The sequence below is a fragment of the Anopheles funestus genome, chromosome 2RL (genome assembly GCF_943734845.2).
Source record: "Anopheles funestus chromosome 2RL, idAnoFuneDA-416_04, whole genome shotgun sequence".
Classification (NCBI taxonomy): Eukaryota; Metazoa; Arthropoda; class Insecta; order Diptera; family Culicidae; genus Anopheles; species Anopheles funestus.
In genome coordinates, this window is record NC_064598.1 from 56530851 (window position 1) to 56552113 (window position 21263).

General features: G+C 37.8%; 1 protein-coding gene across 2 annotated transcripts in view; it reads right to left on the reverse strand.

The window, feature by feature from the left end:
• LOC125760975 (homeotic protein ultrabithorax-like) overlaps nt 1–11342 on the reverse strand; it is a 65079-nt gene extending 53737 nt beyond the window's left edge. The window contains exon 1 of one of the 2 annotated variants that reach the window (XM_049421655.1): nt 9613–11342. In XM_049421655.1, the coding sequence (XP_049277612.1) occupies nt 9613–10252 (640 nt within the window). In that variant the 5' untranslated portion in view covers nt 10253–11342. The remainder of the gene's footprint in view (nt 1–9612) is intronic. The other variant, XM_049421654.1, reaches the window with a different exon arrangement.
• Between the last annotated feature and the right edge of the window lie 9921 nt (nt 11343–21263).

Here is a 21263-nt window from a genome sequence, read left to right on the forward strand (position 1 = left end):
TTCCAATAACACCAATCATGGTGCCCTTTCTGCCATCCTATCACACCTTCACAATTCAATGACGGTAACACACCTCTATCATCATATTGCTAATGATCACTACAAACGTGATCGATTATTCTAATACAAGGTTTGTTCAGATTCTTCTAGAATTCTAGTAAATGTAAATTAAAATAAAAGTGAAATGAATTGTTGATTTTTCCGCATTGACATATATGAAAATTGATACGAACCCATGTTAAATCAGTTTTATTTCAGCATAAACCAAATTCGAATAAATGAACAAGCAAAATGAAAAAGTTTTAAGCTACTTTCAAAGATGAGTTGCAATTTTCATAGTCTTTAGCAGTTGTACCCAACCGAAGAAACTGATGGCGTTAGGCTTGTGTGTTTCAAACACAATTATAAAGTTTAAATGGTGCCATGAATATTCATTCGTGAAATTAATTTTTCCATGTCCGTCATGCAGAGAGAAAATAGAGGGTTCAAGAAAACACGTTGCTAGTGAATATTTGCTCCCCTTTCCCTGCACTGCATTCTTGTTACGGCAAAAAACTATATTCAAATGATCAGATGTTCTTCGTTTAGCAAAGTATCGTTGAATAAATGTGTTATCATATTAACCAAAATGTGTATGTGTACAATGGTATGACAACAAAACGAAATGAAGCCTTTTTTCCTCTAAGTACAGATCCAAAAAATATTTTCCAATAAGTTATATGATGATTTATGCTTTATTAGGTGTGTGTAAAATGTAGCTTGATAGATAACTTTTACGATAAGAGAATCGGGTAAGTCCGAAGAAGACACTTTGTGCAAAACAGTGTTGACGGAACATGTTCTGCAATTGTTCTTAGGTAAGAGGCGTGTTCGAAAGGAGGTATTGTAGATGCTTGTAGATAGTTTTGAGATGCTTTGAAAAAGATTACGCATGTTATGAATATTAATTGTCATTAAATACCAGCGCTAACTAAACCTCAGCCAATTGCCTTTCAACGTTTTTCTATTATTCGTCGTAAACTTTGAATGACAGTATGAGAGACACTAATATAGCCAGAAAGTCAAAGAAAAATGGTATGTTTGGATTTGAAATAGATTTTTTACAGCCATGTTAAACCATCAAATATGTATTATAAATTGTAAAGGTAAATCAGAAAATGCTATAAAATTAATTTATACACGAAAAAATATATTAAAAACTCGAAAAAAAAATTTTACCAAAAATATTAAACCTTACTTGTAGTAAGGATGTAACTTGGATGTTAGACAATTATAATTGTCTTAATATATATATATAGATATAAAACATGATTCATCTAATATTATCATTTATTATTTTGTAAATTGAGCGTTATTAAGCATAGTCACACCACCAAATAAAAAGCCTTCTATTAAAAAATATTAAAATATTACATCACTTAAGGACAGCAAATTATTACCTAGTACAACTTTTTGAATCACCCAATGAAGCATTCCGGTCGACAATTATAAAAATGGCGTTGTAATTTGTTTCCTCGATGAAGATTATTCTTATTACGATTTTCAATAACAGATTTCACAACCAGAAAAGTCCTATAACACCAATTCCCGAAGAATGATGCTCCAATAAGATTTGCTAAATTTGAAATAAAGCTTATTGCATCTTAATGTTTTCTTTTAATTTCTAAATTCAAAAAAAATTGTTTGTTTTATCATACTTGCGTTACTGTTTTTCATACTGGTATTGTGTTGTTATGAAAAAAAATATTTTACATTCATAATATTTTGTTCACCTTAACAAATTTTATCTTAAACATCACACAAAACCGTGGTTTTGTCTTTCGTCATCAATAAAAAAGCATATAAATACTCATACATAAACTTACGTCATGAGTTTTCCTGCAACGCTACATTGGCTTTTCGTGTCCATGCCCCTGCCGATTATATTCCACACAACTACCAACACTTAGAAACCTAGGCCATACATAGCGTTTTCCCCTTTGTAATAGGAAAAGATTGAAATCCAACTAGAATTTATCTCTTCCTATTATACCAAGCTGCGTAAAAAGAGTAGTTCTCCTTCTCTTCACACAGCCTCGTTTAACATCATCCATAGCTGCTCCCAAAAGCAAAGAGCGAAGGATACGATAAAACGTACCAACGAAAAATAAAACTTCCATCTCGAGCAAGATCTGTAACGGTCCATACAGAGTGCATTTGTTGCAGCAGTAGTACATAAAATGCTGTCGAGTGATGTATCCGTTTCTAGGGTTCGCCACCGCTCATTTGACACACTAACGCCGACGCATTTGGTTGTACAGTTTTTTTTCTCCTTTCATATAGACTGTAAATGATTGAAGATGAAAGAACACAGCCATTCTTCTCTTTTTCTATCAGATCTACCATTGGTAGCTAGTTAGGGAAAGAAGTTTTCCTTTCCATTTTTTTTATGTTTGTTGTTTCTAACATCTGACGCTTCTCTCTTTCTTCAGCTTTCTCTTGTAATGTATGATGAATCCATTTGAACGTATGTTATATCCTTCCGCTCGTATGGCAACATGTTCTTGAAACATGATACATTGTCAGAGAATAAGATTCTTAATTATACGCGTACGACAAATGTACCGGAATCGCAAAACAACCATATAAGGGAATTCTTAGTGTAAAGCGAACTGCGCCATAAAGACACAAACAATATCTTCTTTTAAAATGTCCAACGAAAATGTAAACGAACGAAACTTCGCGCTTTGATAACAGTATCTCACAAATTCTGAGTGCTAGCTTTGTCGATGGCAAAATGAAGATACAACTGTGGACGTTTGGAGAAGATACAGCTGGGATAATGCGTACAAGCGAAAGCGAAAGCAAATTAATGAACACATACAAAACTGAAACGAACTTCTTCTGAAGAGAGTAGAGACCCGCTAAGACAAAGCCGGCGAGATTCAATCGCAAGGAACAGCTCAATTTTCTTTTTCTACTGACCGAACGAACGAAAACCCGCTTCAATGAACCCTACCATGCACACTTTCGCCCGTTCGTAGAATGCAAGGCACCCGGCACAGCTTGAAATTAATAAAATTTAATCACGTCTTTAAGCGATTAAACTACGTCAATTACAATCAACCCATGCCAGTGGATGGAAAGACCAACCTCGATGGGCTCTCAAAAGCAGAGATTGCATGTCTCACGCCTGCAATGGGAGTTTGTGTGCGTTTGCGTTTATTTTTTCGCTTTCTTCGACCATGGTTATGACGAGGGAGGACGGTATGTAGCCAATTCTTTTTCGTAGACCTCGAAGAAGAATAAAGCATGGACTGCCTTCTTCATTCTTTAGGTGTTGGCTGAACAATCTGCACTATAATTTTTGCACACCATAACGAAGGCCACCAGAAATGATGTACATTATCTTTTGGGAAACATTCGTAACATAGCTTCCTATTATTTGTATCCCTTTCTTGTGACATTGTCATAAGCCTTTTTTGCATGCTAATAACGGATATATAGGGGCTTCTTATTCTTAGTTGATTGCTGAGCCATTGGGGAATTTCGTCTGACTGGTTATCAGTGACTGATTGCTTTTTCCCAATATCGTGCTACGACCCGGCTAGTAATGATAGCATTTTTTTATCAATTGTTAAATGTTAAACTATTTCTGCACGAATAAAAAAAATAATAATGTTAAAGCAAGAAACATTCGGGCGGTGGTGTATGTGATAAACGGCGCCGGTCCACACGGCAGGACCTGACTCAAATCCCATCCGGACTGTCACCCGTGACCTGTAAGGTCGTTAAAGCCAAGAAGAAGAAGAAACCAAGCAAACGGTAAAAATAAAAATCTGAATCAAGTTTAATAATATACTACGAAGGTAATTTAAGTTAAAAAATATTGTAACTATGGTTACAAAGCTTTTTGTATGTAGTTATTAGAAAACTATATTTAATAATATTATTAAAATATGTCCATATACATTTTTTTTCGACGATGCTTAGTACATGATGGCTATATGACAAACAACTTTACAGTGTAGATTCATCCTGAATAACGGCATCGTTCAACTTCCACTGGTAAAATTACCATCATCGATGTTGAACTATTTATAGTTCAATAACAGCGTAAAACAAGAAAAAAAAGCAAAATAAAACAACAAAAAAAACCATACCACCGAAACACTTGGCAATGTGATCATAAATTTACGCTTAAATTATGGTGCAATGCTATGGGGTCGAACGAGATGTGCAAAAGGAATACAAGATCGCACACGATCTTTCGCACGGTGAATTTTGCCGCTCGATCTCCAAAGAATGTCTGAAAACTTCTTTATTTTATTACGCACACGCTGCAGTGTTTGTAGCACACAAACGCATAAACCGTGCGCCCATACAATAGATGTATTTGTGTGACGGACCAAACGGTGATTCTGAAGCTTTGTTTAGTTCTTTTAAATTGGCTTTTTTTTTTTTTTTATAAAACGTTTATTCAGTGTGTTTAGTTAGGTTACAAAAAACATTTTTTTTTACTTTACTTAATACTACATTGCAAGACGTTTAAATCAATCACAGCATCTTTGTTTCCAATGATGTGGATGACATAATTTGCGAACAGTTTTAAAACCATACTCTTATCTGCCGGTCTAATTCCGTGCAGTAGAGGAGTATGCAAATCCTGGAAGTTTAATGTCGCGTTTGGAAGGATAGTTGTTATTTGTTGCCCTAAGATGCTCCATGCTGCAGCAACCCTCGGGCATGAAACGAACTTATGCTCCAAAGTTTCATCCAAAGGGCAATAGGGACATTTTGGAGAGATGCTTCGACCCATTTGGAAGAGAACCTTTGCAGTAACTATTTTATTGTTAGTTAGCAGGTAAAGACAGGACCTTTGCTGGGAAGAGAGTCTCCTGCAACTTATATTCCTCCAAACCTCTTTCCATGGTATAGAGGGCGTTTCCAACACAACCTTGGGATCAGGTAGGCCCTTCTTTGCTACAGTCATCAGGGACTTCGTTGTTGTTGACATGCGGTGATCACTAGGCAGGTTACTTAGATGTTGCACCACACTTTTCAAGCATGGATAGTTTGATGGGATCATTTGAGCTTGTTTTGGGTCTGTGATGACTTTAGATCCAAAACACAAACTTTCCTTTTGTTTTACGTACTGATTGCATAGGAGCGCAGGTGCTTTAAGGGCCGGAATGTGGAGGTTTAGTCCCCCACGCTCTCGCGGAAGAGCAAGCTGTTGCAGAGGTACTCTTATTCCTCCACTTCCACCCCAAAGGAAGCTGCTTATTTGTGAGGTGATCACAGCGATATCAATAGAGCGAGCGCCACAGATTGACGCAACATACCAGACTTTTGGTAACAGGAACGTGTTTAGTATGATGATTTTTTGGCACAGGTTTAGGTTCCTTACCCTGTGGTAGCGTATCAACTGCCGGAACATTTGAATGACCATATCCCAGTTGCTGTTCATAGCCCTGCGGATATCATTGGAAAACAATATTCCCAACAGTCTTAGACGTTCTTCGGTACGGAGCCAAGGAACTCGTATCTGGTTGGTTGTTGTTACGTGTCCTACGTCGAGTGCTACCGTTTTGTCGAGGTTAAGCAGAGCACCCGAACAGATCCCGAATGATTCGATCACCTCTCTCACGCGCTCTATTTTGGACAAGGAAGTTGTCACCACTGAGATATCATCAGCATATGCTATGATCAGGTCATCCTGATCATTGCAAATACCTTCGAGTTCAGTGATGAGTGGAAGTAGATAAAGGGTAAAGAGAAGCATTGACAAGGGATCGCCCTGCCTTACGGAACGTTGTATGGGAAAAGGATTGGAAAGGTGTCCATTAACAAGTATTCGGGATGAAGACCTGTTGCCTATTGATCTTAGAAGCTCAACCATCCCTGGATTAAAGCCCAAGGATATCATTGTCCTCCACAGAAATCCTCTATCAACTCGGTCAAAAGCCTGGGCGAGGTCAAATGAAACGAGCTTTCCGCCAACTCTCTTTCTCTTCAGATTAACAATGTTTTCTTTTACGGAAAGAACCGCTTCATATATGTTGTGTGGTTTATTGCTACACTTTTGAGCAGGAGAAATAATTTTCCATGCCTCAATAACTCCTTGCACACGTATTTTTAGCATTCTGGAAAACAATTTGTAATCCATATTAAGAAGTGAGATCGGACGAAAGCGACACAGACCATTTGCATTCCCTTTTTTGGGTACTAGCACAATGATCCCATCAACAAAGGTGCTAGGAATGTTTCCTTGCAGGGCGTCATTGAGGACGTATGTCAGTTCCCGTTTTATTATGTCAAACGTTCGTGCGTAGAATTCCTTGGGAATTCCGTCAGGACCAGCGGACTTTCGAGATGCTGAGTATTTAATTGAATTTAATATTTCACTTGTAGTAAAATATTCCATACTATTTTTGTTGATATTACAATCCTCAGGTATTATTCTATTGCAAGAGAAAGTGTTGTGTGAATTGTTAATCTTCGATGCATCGTCAGAATATAGCTCAGCGTATTTTGTTTGCAAGTATTTAGTGATTTCATCCTCAGACATGAGGTTTACTCCTTCATCTGTTTGGAGGCTCGTTATTATTGTTTTCTTCCTTCTGCGTTCATCCAGCTGGAAAGTGGAAACACTCTCCCCATCTATATAAGTTTCGTTTATTCGCATAAAATGCTGTGAAAAAAGTCTTTGTAGCGTTAGGCTTTTTGCTTTTAAAAGGTTTATGTTAGTGCGCTCTTCTGGATGATGTAGGTAACGTTCATATGCTTTTTTGAGTAAAGTGTGAAGGATGCCCTGATGGAAACGAAAGTTTTTATATTTTTCACTTGTTTTCCAGCGAAAGAAGGACTTAATTTTGGGCTTGGCGAAAACGATCCACCATTTCATCCAGGAGTCATAATTTCTTCGTTGGCTAGTCCACTGTCCCCATTTGTTCCTGAACTCTTCTATGACTTCATCCGATAGTATGTGCGGACGAAGTTGCCAGTATCCGTTTCCTCGAGGAGCCGGAAGAATGGGTAGCGTTAAACGAACCGTCAGTGCCTTATGGTCTGAGAATGAGATCACGTGCATGTTTGTCATTCTTAATTTTGTCCTTAGTGAGGTGGATATATAACATCGATCAATACGCGAGCCTGATCCACGTGCGATATGCGAAAATTCCACCGAGTTCCCTCGGAGGATCTCCCAACTATCGCACAGTCCCAAGCTGTTTACGAGGTTTTGCAGGGCATGACTAACATCCCCACCACCCGTTGCGTCCTTTTTGTTCAAGATGCAATTGAAATCTCCTGCTAGAATAATAGGTTCACGAGCATTGCGCAGATAGAAAGGTACTGTTTGGCGGAAAAAAGCTTCTCGATCTGCTCTCCCCTGACTGCCTGAAGGAGCGTACACGTTGCATAGTGTAGCAGCATTTTCAAGCCGAACGCAGATGAGACGAGAATCCAAACTACACTCAAGGTGCGAATATTTTAGATTCTCGCGTAAAGCGATCGCTGTGCCCCTCCTAGCATCGTTTACATTTGTAATGATGTTGTAGCCAGGGATTGTCAATTCGGTAGAGTAAACTTCTTGCAGAAAGACAATATCTAGATCGGTTAGGCGTGTAAATGTAGTTAATGCATCAGTTTTTGTTTTGTTTGATATTGTGTTCAAATTAATTGAACCAATATTAAAACTAAATTCATTAGCCATTTTTACAAAATATATGGACAAAAGTGATGGGACAGGAAATGAGGAAAGAAGGAAAGGTTAAAAGAAAGAAATTTACTTACAAAAGCTTAGTGTGTTTGGGTGGACGCCCGGGTTTGCGTTTGACTTGCGAACCCTGCGATGAAGTGGAGGTATCACTCTCCACTTCATCTCCGGTTCGGCGCTTAATCCCAGCAATGCTCTCTTCAGATGGATTAGGGAGAGGATTTGATGGGATGTAGAGCGGTGATTTGAAGGCAATCTCGTCATCGATCCCTGCTGGACGGCTTGCCGTATCCTCGCTAGTATTTTGCTTCGGTATAGTGTCTGCTGCAGGTGTCGCCTGCTCATCTTTGTCAGAAACTAGCGGCACTGGCAGAACATCTGTTTTTGAAGTGGAAGCTGTATCAAGCTTCGTTGGTGTGTGTTGGTGTGAAGCTGCAGCATCCGCTAATCTCTGTTGCAAGTCCACCTTCGACACTATTAGCGGCTGCTTCTTGGTGCGTTTTTGCGAATTTTTTGCGGTAGTCGCAAAGTTCGATTGTTTAAGTGCGCCTGCGTAAGAGCTGTTCCCACTCCTCTCCTGCCTGTTCACCGCGCAGCCAACACCATGATGTGCAGGAAGTTGACAGTGTGCGCAGGTGCGCACTTGTCCCGGATACGTTACCCCCGTCACCACATCCTCGATTGTAACGTACGACGGGATAGGCTCCTTGCGAACCATTCGAACTGCCCGTATCCCCTTGAAGACCCCGGCCAGCGGGTGACCCTCTGGATGACGTAGTTCGCGTACGCTTACGATGTCCCCATATTTGGACATTGCTTTACTAATCTCTTCGTCGGTGATGAAGTACGGGATGTCCTGGAGGAAGACATCCGTAGCACCATCCTCCATGTCGATGTCGAATGGTTGGAACACGTTTCCTACCTTTCTCCCGTGTTTCCCCTTGTTGCGCTGCACCACCACTTGCGCTTGCTCCATAGATGCAAATTGCAAATAAACGGTGCCGCGCAGGAAGTTTAGGTGCGTACGCACCAGATCATCCGTCGGTAGCAGCATTTTTACGATCAGATCGTAAACCTCCTCCGTTGATGGTTTTACCGCTAGTTCCGAAAAATTGATGCGGAGCGTATTCTCCCATCTTCTCTCTCCTTTACTCATTCTTTCAAAACCGTATGATGACTTTATAACTTGTTTGTTTGTTCGTGTTATCTCGCGCAAACACGTCTACTTGCTTCAAATGTCACGAGACGACTGGACTAAACAAGCTTGCTGGTATTTTTGAATATTGGTAGCTAATAACGGGTCCAATCATATGCGTACGAAAACGGGGCATAAGGGCTTTCGCAAGGATATGACTGAAACGATTGCTTCAGCATGTGCATAAAATTTCGTATTTTATATACACATTCGATATGTACAATCATACCTCTTTGGAAAGATCGAACGATCGAACAAAAGGTATGAAATTTTTGTTTGTACATTAGATAACGTTTGTAAATTTTGTTTAGAATGGTTTACATTTGAAACTGGTTTTGTAAAATTGTCATACAAACGTCATTTTCATCGAATGACAGCTTTTAAGTAAATGATAATTATCTAGGAATAAATATACAACAAAGAACTGAAGCTGTGTTGTAACCACGGTTATGCACCAACGAATTCAGTAAAGGACTCCACTTATTTTAGCAACTCTTTTACGACATTCATAGTGTAAGTTGCAACTGGCACATATTACGTCACAGCATTTACGGTGAATACCGGCACACATCCCGTGCACTGAACTTGAAACAAATGAAAACACTTTGTATGCTTTTGTTTTTTGATTTTTAAATTATATCGTTTCTATAGTAATGATTCACTACCCCAGCAACATGCAATACCAGCGAAGCAAACGTCTAAAACCATCCCAGCTTACCTGCAATAGCCATCCAGGGATAAAAAGTGTGATTGGACTGATGTAGTCCGGTGGTAGGAGCAGTTTGGCCACCGGTTGACCCAGTTAGTGAACATTGGTTGGTATTCCACGATCCGGCTACGCCAGCTGCGGCAGCAGCCGAACCAGTTCGACTCACAGGGCTTCCTCCGGATGCATCGATATAGCCCCCTACTCGTGAATCGGGCGTACATGCCGAAGGTCGCACCGGAACAGAATTGTTTTGCTGGGCAGGTACGTTACCACCGGTGGCTCCGGTGGCCGCGCCATTCGCTGCGCCACTGTTTGCGTTCCACACGTCTTTGTAACCGTTGGTTGCGTCCGTGCCGTTATTTCCGCTACCACCTTTCGTGCCACAGTCTTTGGAACTGTAGGAACCCTCGTAAATCTGTTTACACGCGGCCTGTATGCTGGCATCATACGGTGACTCTTGGGCCGAGCGCGTTTGGTGCAGGTGATGGTTCGTGTACGGGGACATTCCGAGCGATAGCGGAAAACCTCGGTATGCCGCTGCCGCTGCTGCCGTTGTTTGGTCATGATGTGTTCCTGTCGTCGTCATCATGCCGGCCGCTGCCTGGTGCGGATGTCCATAGAACCCGGTCTGTTCGAAGTATGAATTCATGGTTATGCTCGTTCACTAGCAGCGATGCGTTAAAACCAATGCAAGTCCCAAACCACCTCTCTAGACGATCTGGGAGTCGTCTTCGATTTTACTACAACAGATGTGTCTTTCACGAATGTTCACAACAATGGAAGAATATTATTTCCAACAACGAACACATACACTTTGCTTTTCGTTTCGCAGTGGCCCGTGTTTTTACAACACACTTTTTCCCGGCCGATTCACCATCTCGCCGATAGAAGAAGGCAGTCGATCAAATCCTTGCTTTTTCCTTATGCGTAAACACTATTGGCACTTTGTCACAAACGAAATCTGTACTGTTTCCTCGCCTCTGCTCTCGGTGTATTAGGGTACCGTGAATCAATCTGTAGGACGTAAATGCTCTGTGCGACTTTGACTCGATTTGCTCGATTGCTACTGGATGTTTTAATGCGATACTTTTATTGTTTGCAGCACTGACCGGTAAAAATCTACATGGCAATGCACTTGCACCATACATAAAAACCACAACACTTCCCGCTTAGTTCGGCAAGCTATATAGCAGCAGTTAATCGTGTGTTTTTAGTAGCACTATCTGATAGCCCATAGTATGTGTTGCATGGTCTAAGAATGAGCCTTTTAGAGGTCGCCAAAAAAAAAATATTTGTTTTTGCACGTTATGTTAACCACTTTTCCAGATGATACCAGCAGTATGCATTAAACGAAATTACACAATTTTCCACTGAGTTGAGCTACACTCATCGATCATGGCAAATTTACCATCCCGAGATCACACACGTCCCCCACAATACGAATTCGCGGGAACACGCAATAATAATATCAATAACAATAAACATAAAAGCGCGCCTTGTTTCAACGGGTGAAATTTTTCGAATGAACCGCTTTCGACGAATTCGAATAAAATTTTGTCTTGCAGTCAAGATTCATTTTGTTTGTGGTAATCTTCGTTAAAAAGCCATTCCAGGAGAAAAAGAGACAAAGGGCTGCGGTTCTCGCAACACACGTTCGTGCTATATCTTCGTTAAGAGCCGAAGTTGACTTCGGTACCGTGAAGCGGGATGTAAGACGTGCGCAAGAGCGAGAGTGCAATCGCTAAATGAACGTTAGAGGGGGGCAAAATGCTCTTCATGTTTATTTCCACTGCTGACCGAACTCAACGAAAATCCATCTTTTGGCGACTACGTTTTGACGACGACGGGCGGCGTAGGCAGAGACTGCATAGTAGGAGCATTTTTCTAAATATCTCGCTGCCTCCTGACTGCAAATACTATAGTGTTCGAATGTTTTTTTCTCTAGCGACAGTACACGCACAAACCTTTGCCATACTTTTTCGACTGTATTTCTGTTAAACTTCAGCATCTAGCATCGTAGTGTCCAGAAACAAAAAAAGTGTACACATACGGTTGTGTGAATTACACGAAAGGTTGTAACATACTCTGATGCCGAATCACAACGCAGCACCTACTGAAAGTACCAGAAAACAATTACCAATGCAACGGAAAAGTGGCAACCAAAGAGTTGCATTATCATCCCCGAGCGACAATGAAGTGTTTCAACTGAAGGTTTTAATTACCTGAATGGCTGACTCTGAATATTACATAAGTCTCTGCTTCATCATCGGTTTTCCATTGAAACTCGTGATCACTACAGTGAAGTGCAAGGTCGTCATGGACAGTTTCGATGAATGTGTTGAGTAAAATCTTTGCAATTTTAAGCCCATTACTGTTGCCCAGTTGACGCTGCCCGGGCGGGCTTAAACGGTTAAGAACTGTGGCTGTAAAAGGCTGAAGTCTTTCCACCACATCCAGAAGAAAGGACTCAAAACTTTCTCTTTTGCTTGTTCCGGCACCAGCCGTTGATTTTATGATGCCCGATCTTACGTAACAAGCCTCCCGAGATGTGTTCTCTGTGTGCTTGCATTGCCCGTCTATGACTTTGAAACACTGATAAATTTGATTTATGGCAACTTGGATGATTCCGGCCGGCTAGCTTTACCTAAAAGCCCTCATGTATTTTTGTTTTGCCTCTCTCTACTTTACGGCAAAGAGCAAATGTTCCTAAAAAAAAGCACATCCATGCATTTGGGCCAGTGTTTGAGCAGGCCAAACGAAGAACAAAAGTAAAGCTACACGAAAAATTATGAGGTGAAAAATCGAAATATGATTTATGAATTACCTTTTCTTCATTTGGTAGAGATGTTCCGCTTGCCGGACTTAGGCATGGTTTTATAAATAATGGCTCAAGTACAGCCAATACAATCATCTTTGTGGTGTAAAAGGAGTTTTGTTTTGGTCCCCTGGTTGACAGTGATAAGGCGTGAAATATTAATCGCTTTTTTTACTAACCAATAAAAAAATGATGGCAATTCATCATTCTACTCAAAACGGTTTTTTCTAACTGAAAGTACTGCAAACCAGGAACATTTTACTCCATTGGTTTTCTTGTATTGTTGAAATGCGAAGAACTGTTGAACACAATGAAGGTTTGACTAACAACATTTATGTACAGTTTATTAGCGTAAGCTAGGTTTTGAAATCTTCGAAAATGAGTAAAAAAAACAAGAAACATTCAATTATATCAGAATATATTACAGAAAAACTGAACTAACAGCTATTAAACGTTCGCACGGGCGAAACAAGAGTCGGTTTGCAAAAATTAACACTAGAACCATAGTTTAATATTAGAACCAAAATTCGAGATTAATTCATATGCGTTTATCTGTAAGTAACTAAAATTCAATGCACCTCCTCCATCTTAAAAATATTTGTTCTCATGTGGTTCTACAACCTAAAGAAGAGACGGCCTTTCATATCTGACTACCGGGCTGGCCAAAGATACGTTGCTTCATGTAATAAATCCATATTGTTAGTCGAACTAAGCTAGTTTAAACTTCTCAAAATATACCCTAACAAGCTCATGTTGTGTTCAGTTGTTCTTTTGTTTCACTTACATAGGCCAAATACAGTTTAGATTCATGTGTTTGTTTTCACTTTGTGAATTCTGAAAAAAATTATCCTGAAAAAGGATATTCTTAATTTTCTGCAGATTCGGCAAAGCGTATGAATGTATCGTAATACAATGCTTGTACTGAAACAGATTTATTGTAAAGATTCTAAAGGCCTAGTACTGCCCCACTTCCTGAGAACAGCTTTACAAAAATCTTCACAAAAAACATTTTTTTTGACTGATATCACCATACGCAATCTTCCCTTGATATACTCGAAGTAACAAATAACTCAGGTTTAACACTGTAGTAAAAGTGGAAAACTCGAACGGTGAAGTGAGATTATAATTGTTATATTATTGTTATTATGGCGACCATTGCTATTATTACGAATCATAAAATTATTATCGTCCATTCGTTCCGATTGTTCGCAGGGTTTGTTCGGTTCAACCCGACTGCCAGCGGTAGTGGACGTAGTTTACCGTTAGGGTTGTCCAGGCAAATTTACATAAAATGGTCATACATAGAAAATGAGTTCCCGTGCTGGTTTCGTACGCACTTGCACTGGTTGGACGCTTTCTGGACAGCGTTGAAAATAGGCACCCTTTTTCGTAAGGTTTTCCTGGCGTACTCGACACTTGGCCCCTTGGCAATTAAAAATGACGGAGTCGCTTTAGCAAACCGTCGTGTAAACGACACACTAGGTTGCTCTACGTTACCGAATGATGTTCATATTCGCACTCTTCCTTGACAAGCATGAGTTAATCGCTTTATTATCATCGTCGCTGCGCGATGACATCATTATTCAGACGCCATCCAACATTCTGTTGTAGAGTATCATTTCATTTTGATTCAAAACGAATTGTCGATAGAAAGATGCACAATTGAACGTAAGTAACCAGTTCATAATTTCTCTACTCACTACCTTTACGCAGATCTGGGACATCTGAACTCAACGCAGCAAATTCAAAATTCATCTTATTGCTTTTTCATAACTTAACATTCCTATTCAACATTCTCGCCTTGTTGCGTTGAACTGATGAATAACTATGTGCAGATGAGTTGTAGCTTAAACAAACCAATTGTATTTCATATCTCTGATCATGCTCACCAATTGTTTAAAAAACATCAAATATAATATAAATAAATATTTCAATTAGCAAACAGCAATACAGCAAATGTTTCATATTTTGATTTATCTACGTCTTCATTTTGCAGAGATATAAAAAAATATGTCATCTCTTTATGCTAATGGAACAAATATTAAAAAATTCTGTCATCATTTTATTAAGTGATTGATTTCATTTGGTATTTCATGCATAGTTATATGCAAAAGCAGTAATTTAAAAAAAATCCTTTATAGTTTTATTCAGCAAACGACAGACAACCATCTTCATGGCGCAAAGACTACTTCTGTCTATCTCGATTGTTGTTATTGTTTATATTTCGAAATGGTTTATCTTTCATATTTTGACATCTTTATACAGCTTCTATAAATGCATTATGGTGCAGATTGGACAACTTATTGTTCAATCTTAAACACATGATACACAAAATACCCTACGCCAAATATAGAACATTCAATGCAACAAATGCATTTGCATAAAACGGGTAATCCACTTGAGTTTGTAACTCTGTGATGGAATCTTTTAGCCTCACATACAGCCCGACTTTATCTATTGTATACCTCAAATACCATCGTAAATCACACAATCATAATCCCATGACCGCAAGGTTTACTTCGAAACACAATAAATCAAATTTACAAGTGTTTACAGGCAGTTTAAGCTATAAAGACACTAATTTTGTTATCGAGTCATTAAAACAGCGTTCTTTCACAGCGATTTATGGAGGAATGTCCGCGAGTGACCAATGTACCGGTATACCGTTGCTACGTTTATTGTCACACTTAAACGATCCGTAAAATAAAAACACAATCTTTGGCACCGGGAGCTGTCAAAAAGTCGTAAAACTCGTGAACCGAAAGTCGTCAAACAAAACCCAACACTAGGGCACTTAAATGAGGAATGGAACGGTGCGCTCGTCGTCTGTCAAGGTTGATGCTTGGTGGTTGTTTTATTGCCATTTTATGGTCCAATTTAAGTAAACCTCCCTAATTGCTAGTCTAACATTATTAACGAAGCACATCATAACCCCACTCATCTGCGCTACCATCTGTACAACAAGCATCAGTTCTTCTTTAACGAATCCCGATCGATGCATCAAGCGACATTAAAATGATTATTTATCGATAATTGTAGAACATGTTCATAACATTTCATATTTGGAAAGGCATTCCCATAAGAATGAACACATACACAACAATGAAAACAGCCCGATTTTAACGTCTACTTCACATATCTATAAGTTATACATAAACTTTTTTGACTCTTCCTATAAAAGCCTTTCATTACTTTCATTTACAATTGATTCAATTTGTTTGAATCTGTGAAGTGTAAGAATTTCTAAAATACTATCGACTGGCAAGCTATTCGCTCAAAACAATGTGCTAAGACATCATCATCATGCGCGACGAATGGGTTGCAGTTAGCTGTGAGTTTTATTTCGTTTTTACGACTGTTTTATGGCAAGTTTTGTTTTTATGACCGCTTAATTTTATGTGGGAAATCATCCTGACTTGGTCAAGAGTTGTGGTGTCAGGCAGCCTGTATGAGTGAAAATTGTTTTTTTTCTCAGTTTTACTTTCATTCATGATTCGTAACTGTTTTATTGCCCTCCTGCATTCTGTTCCGTTTTTTTAACCATTCATTCATTAATCGTTTCCTAGTGCATCGATTGTATTTAAATATCACTTATGCTTATGCCACCTAGTTTGTCATAAGGGAATAAAGACAATTTAACCAACCATAATAAACAACAACAAATGAAACCAATTCGCATTCTTTTCCTCACAGCATAATTGCTAGGTCGTACGTTTTTTACAATAACAAATAACTAATAATTGCGATCAAACTATTAATAGTGTGATGTTAATTAGTTCTTAGTTAAAAAAATATTCCTTGTTATTGTTATGAATAAAAGCAGAAAATATTGCTCTGAATGTCGTTAAACTGTTTATGGCTTTTTAATAATGCCATAAAACCATAAGAGTGTTGACACAAACCTCTCGTGCACCTATTGCCCGGTATGCTCACGCACCGAAGCTACTTCATACATATCCACACACACATACACACAAACAGCACTTGCTCATTCGTTCCTGCACTATCCCTTTGAATAACACACACCCATTCCCTTATCCAACCATAGCGTAAACGTTCGACTGGCATTGTGGGATTGTATACGGTAGAGACATCTACATATGAATGAAGGAAGCTAGTGCCATAAAAAGGAACCGAATTAGAACGTTGGTTTAATCACACGACTTGTTTCATTTGATAGTTTTTGATTAAGCACATTCGTACTAACATTACTTTTATTTAGTTTTTTTAAATAATAAAAATGAGAACAATTCCATATAGTATTTTCTAGTTATATTTATGGACAGTAGTAGTGAGTTGTTAAAATACTATACCATCGATAGAAACTTATTAAAATGTACAAAATCGTCGTGATATAATACTTTACGAGTGTAAAATTTGAACGAAACAATTATAATTCCAAGTTTATCGCCCTTTATGAATCGATTTTTTATTTAAAAAAAGTTATAAACTTTTAAAAGTAAAAATTAAACTAATTTTCTATAAATGTATTTGCACAACAACCTCAACATTTGGACCAACATAAAATTAAGTATGAACTTCAAACACATAACTCGTGCATAAAGAGTTTAGCATTTCTAAGCGCAAAATTATAAGGCAAAACAAAACTTAACAAGACGAAGTGATAAACATTGTCGGCATATCTATACAGGTAGTTCTTATAGAATCAGTGATTTTATAGCACCAAATATAAGGAAATAAAGGAAAATTTGATTAATAATTTCTATTAGTTTAATCAATTCTTATTGAAATAGCTTTGCCTCGTTCAAAATGGCCCTGTCAGTGTAAAACATCACGAGCAAAGATAGAGTTTGATTCTATAACTTTCTATTTTAAGCGAAATTACACGGGGATTCAGCATATGTGGAAATTTGAGATATATGGACTGTCACAAATTGCTTAAAACGGTTATGAGAGCAAAGCATAAACATAGTACATTCTAGGGAACGAAAGTAAATACAGCAGGGATAATTCGTTAAAAACTGATACTTTTCTGCTTTCTGCCAGGTATATCGCATTTTTACATAACTGTAATGCTTTTCAATAGCGAATCAATACGTATTGCTGTTTATATGAATGTGATATTGCGATGCGACACTAAACAAAGATAACGACTGGTCAAATCAGAAACAAGTATTACATAAGAACATTCAAACTTCAACGATTTGAATGAAGATATATGGTACAATAATTATGTAATAAAGTCAGAATGATACTGCATCACCATCAATATTACAAACGTTTCAGTTTCTCTATTTTTGACAATAGCATGCCTAACCGATTTAAAAGACTGAAACACATTAAACATGTTAAAACAATACAATGTTTTATTAGGAAATTATTATCAAATTATTATTAGGAAAATAATTTCAAAACTTACCTCTTATAGCAGCTCTTCTCGTTAAAAATTGTATACAACAATTAATATGTATACCAACACGTCAGTCTAAATATTCATTTTGTTTACAATATAATGCAAAATAACAAATTCAAACGCGACCAGGATCCTCAACAACAGGCATATAAAATACAAGTTTAAAAAACACACAAACCATCCCGTACCCATAGCAGAGATGTAAGTTAAAATAGTGTCTAAAAGATTCTTAATCTGTTGCCATGCTTTGGCATCCGGCATCGGAGAGTATTTATAAAGCAAGAATCAGAAAATAGGTGGGACAAGAAAGTACAGAAAAGCACCGAATAAATCAATTAAATGTCTTTCTTTCATCCTTAAACCATAAATTCCTTGAAGAAAATTGTGACCCAGCACCTTTGTGTATTTTTCTGCCTTCTACCTTCTGAAGACAGCGGTTGATTTTTATCCAAATCGTATTCTACTGATATTCCCTTTTATCTTCGGCATTTAGAACGGGTAAATGTACTCTCACACACTCTGCTTTACGTCACCGCACTGTAATGGAGTATTTCGAAGCAGGCTTGCCGAGCATTTCGGGAACCATCATGGCCGTCCCTCGCCTTCCTTGCATGAGCAATGATTTATTAACCCTGGCAAATGAAGCAACGCTTTCGGACGGAAGAAATAGGGTCGTGTTAGGGAATTACGGATCGCATGCATGTTGTCCTACCCTTGTGCGTCTTGTGTCTCATGACGATGGCGGACGGCCATCAGTGCTCTTTTCACTGTCATGGATTCGTCGTGGCCGTTATGTATAGTGTTTGTGCAGCACACGAATGTGGTGTTAATTCTCCGTACCTTATTTTTCCCATCGAAAATGTGCAATCGAACGTTTTGTGTTGGTTTTAGATACTCCATAGGTAACAATTGAGACATTAGACGATGTTGAAGAAAACGGGGTATTAATACCTTTTTTATTTTCCCATTATTTCTCATCTTCTCAGCAACGACTGAATGCCATTACCACGTTGCATCTTTCTTTGCTAAGTAAAATTTTCAATATTTCGTAATAGCAAAGTTTAAATAGTAAAATCTACTTTTTTTTCAATAAAGTGGTCAATAAATAATAAATTACGCACATGCTCAACCAATGTACAAATGCAGTTCAACTTTTGAGATGCTTTTTTTCTACTGACTGAATTAGAATAATTATTTGAATATAAAATTGTTTTCGTTACATAGCCTAGTTTACAAATTACTTAGAAATGAATTCAATATTTCCTGTTTCAGAACAGATAAACTCATCCGTCGTTTATAACAACTTTGGCAATTTTATGTTTGTATAAAATTTCATTGAAGTATTAATTGTTTAATTTTTTGACAATTTCGTGCACCAATGACTATATACAAATATGACAATATGCAAATACGATGCAAATGTATAAAATATATTTGTTTAAAAATAATAGTATGTCTAATAAAAAGAACAGTTTATGGACGTCCTTTTACTGATCACTTGTTGCCCATTGGTTGATAATCGCAGCGATTTTTAATCGAGTATTCAAATGGGCCGTCAGGCATTGTAATATAACTTGAAAGATACTTGCTGTTTTGTATTCATGATTCCAAATTTTCCCGTGTTTAATAATATCTAAAGCATCGCTTTCAAACATTTATACATAGTAAATAATATTTCATCATCACTGTATTTATTTATGTTGACGCAGAAAACATATGAAAGAAGCTATAACTTTAGCTGCATGCGCCGATTGTTGAGTTTTATAATCCATAGAAAGCCTAAAAGTAGATTTAAAAGCATTTCAATGTTCTACTTTATGTAGTTACATTTCTATCTATCTATTCTTTTTTTTATTCTGTAAGCAAGTTTTACTGTGATCTTTCAGTCTTCAAAGCAATCACCGAAATAACAGATGCATTTCAATTTATCATTTTTTTACTTGATCCCAGCTGTATCATTCCATGCTTTGGGTTGTTGGAAGATTTAATAACAACGGTGCTGATGTTAATGGAAACAAGGACTGTATATCTTGTAACGTGATAACAATAAACTTAAGCATTACCCAGCGACTATCTCATTCAAGTGAAAGTGTAGCGGCTTAAATATTTGGTGTAAAGTTCATCTACAATTGATTCGAAATGTGGTCTCTCTGCGATAAGAATTGGACAAATGTCATACCTTTAACTATATGCGAATATTAATAACTCCACACACTTTCTGTTGTAACAAAATTACTACGAAATTTATCTAATATTAATAATTACTGCGAAACATAGCATATCATATCATATGATACACTTATCATAAACTCGTACTAATTTAGTCGCATTATTGAAATGCTCAAATGTTATATTTATTGTCATGTTGTGTAAATAAATTTCAAATTATATTTGGTATTAGAGTGTCTCTCTCTCTCTCTCTTGTTGGCTTTTTTAACGACCTCTAAGGTCACTCCGGCCATTTCTGGCTTACTAGACTTATTTTTACCACGTGGCCGGATAGTCAGTCCTTGCTACGGGGAGACGGTCCGGATGGGATTTGAACCCGGTCCTGCCATGTGGACCGGCGCCGTTTATCACATGCACCACCGGTATTATTAGCCAATAATTATTAGCCTCCGGTATTAGAGTGTCTGGCTAGTTATTTACAACTGTTTATTTATGATGCATTTATAGAATAACATTGTTTGAAGCAATGGTTTTCCTTCGGTTCAGTTGTCAAACATTATCGTTAATATTTAAATATTGAAAAACTAGACAAATAATATGCCAACAAATTGTACGATGCTCAATGATACAAGAATAAACCGAAAACTAAAAATTATCCACAATATGCGAGATTTAAAACAATATAGACTACAACAAGCATCAATATTTCGTAAATACAATAGAAATAAAAAGGATATGTCACCTAACTGCATACTCATTCGATTAAACTTGTGAAAGAGCACAATATATCATTCACGTTCATTAAATAACAATCATTACAAATCTTCATTCTTCTTCATAGCCTTCTTCTTTTTTTATTGCATTTTAACCTCAAGATAGGTCGTGGCCTGCCATTTCTGACTTTTCTTGACTTTATTTATCCATAGCAGGATAGTCAGTCCTGCGTACGAGGATACGATTTGGTTCGGATTTGACACCCGGTTCTGTTGCGAAAGATTAATGCTGTTACCATCTCCACCACCGGGCCAGTCTGTGAGCTATGTAAGCTTATTTGGTACAATAACTACAATATTTTCTTATCAAATTAGGCATTTCGATTAGCTCGGCGTATTATGTAATTATACCCTTGGAAAAACAAAAAATGGAATGGAAAAACAAAAAATCAAAAGAAAGGTTCACACAGTAGTTATCAGCAGCTCTGTTCAATTATACAGACACTACATTCGAGAATTACACACATAATTTTAAAATCCATTAATCACGAGTTCTTTTTACTATTTTATTTACCACTGTTATCGGTTT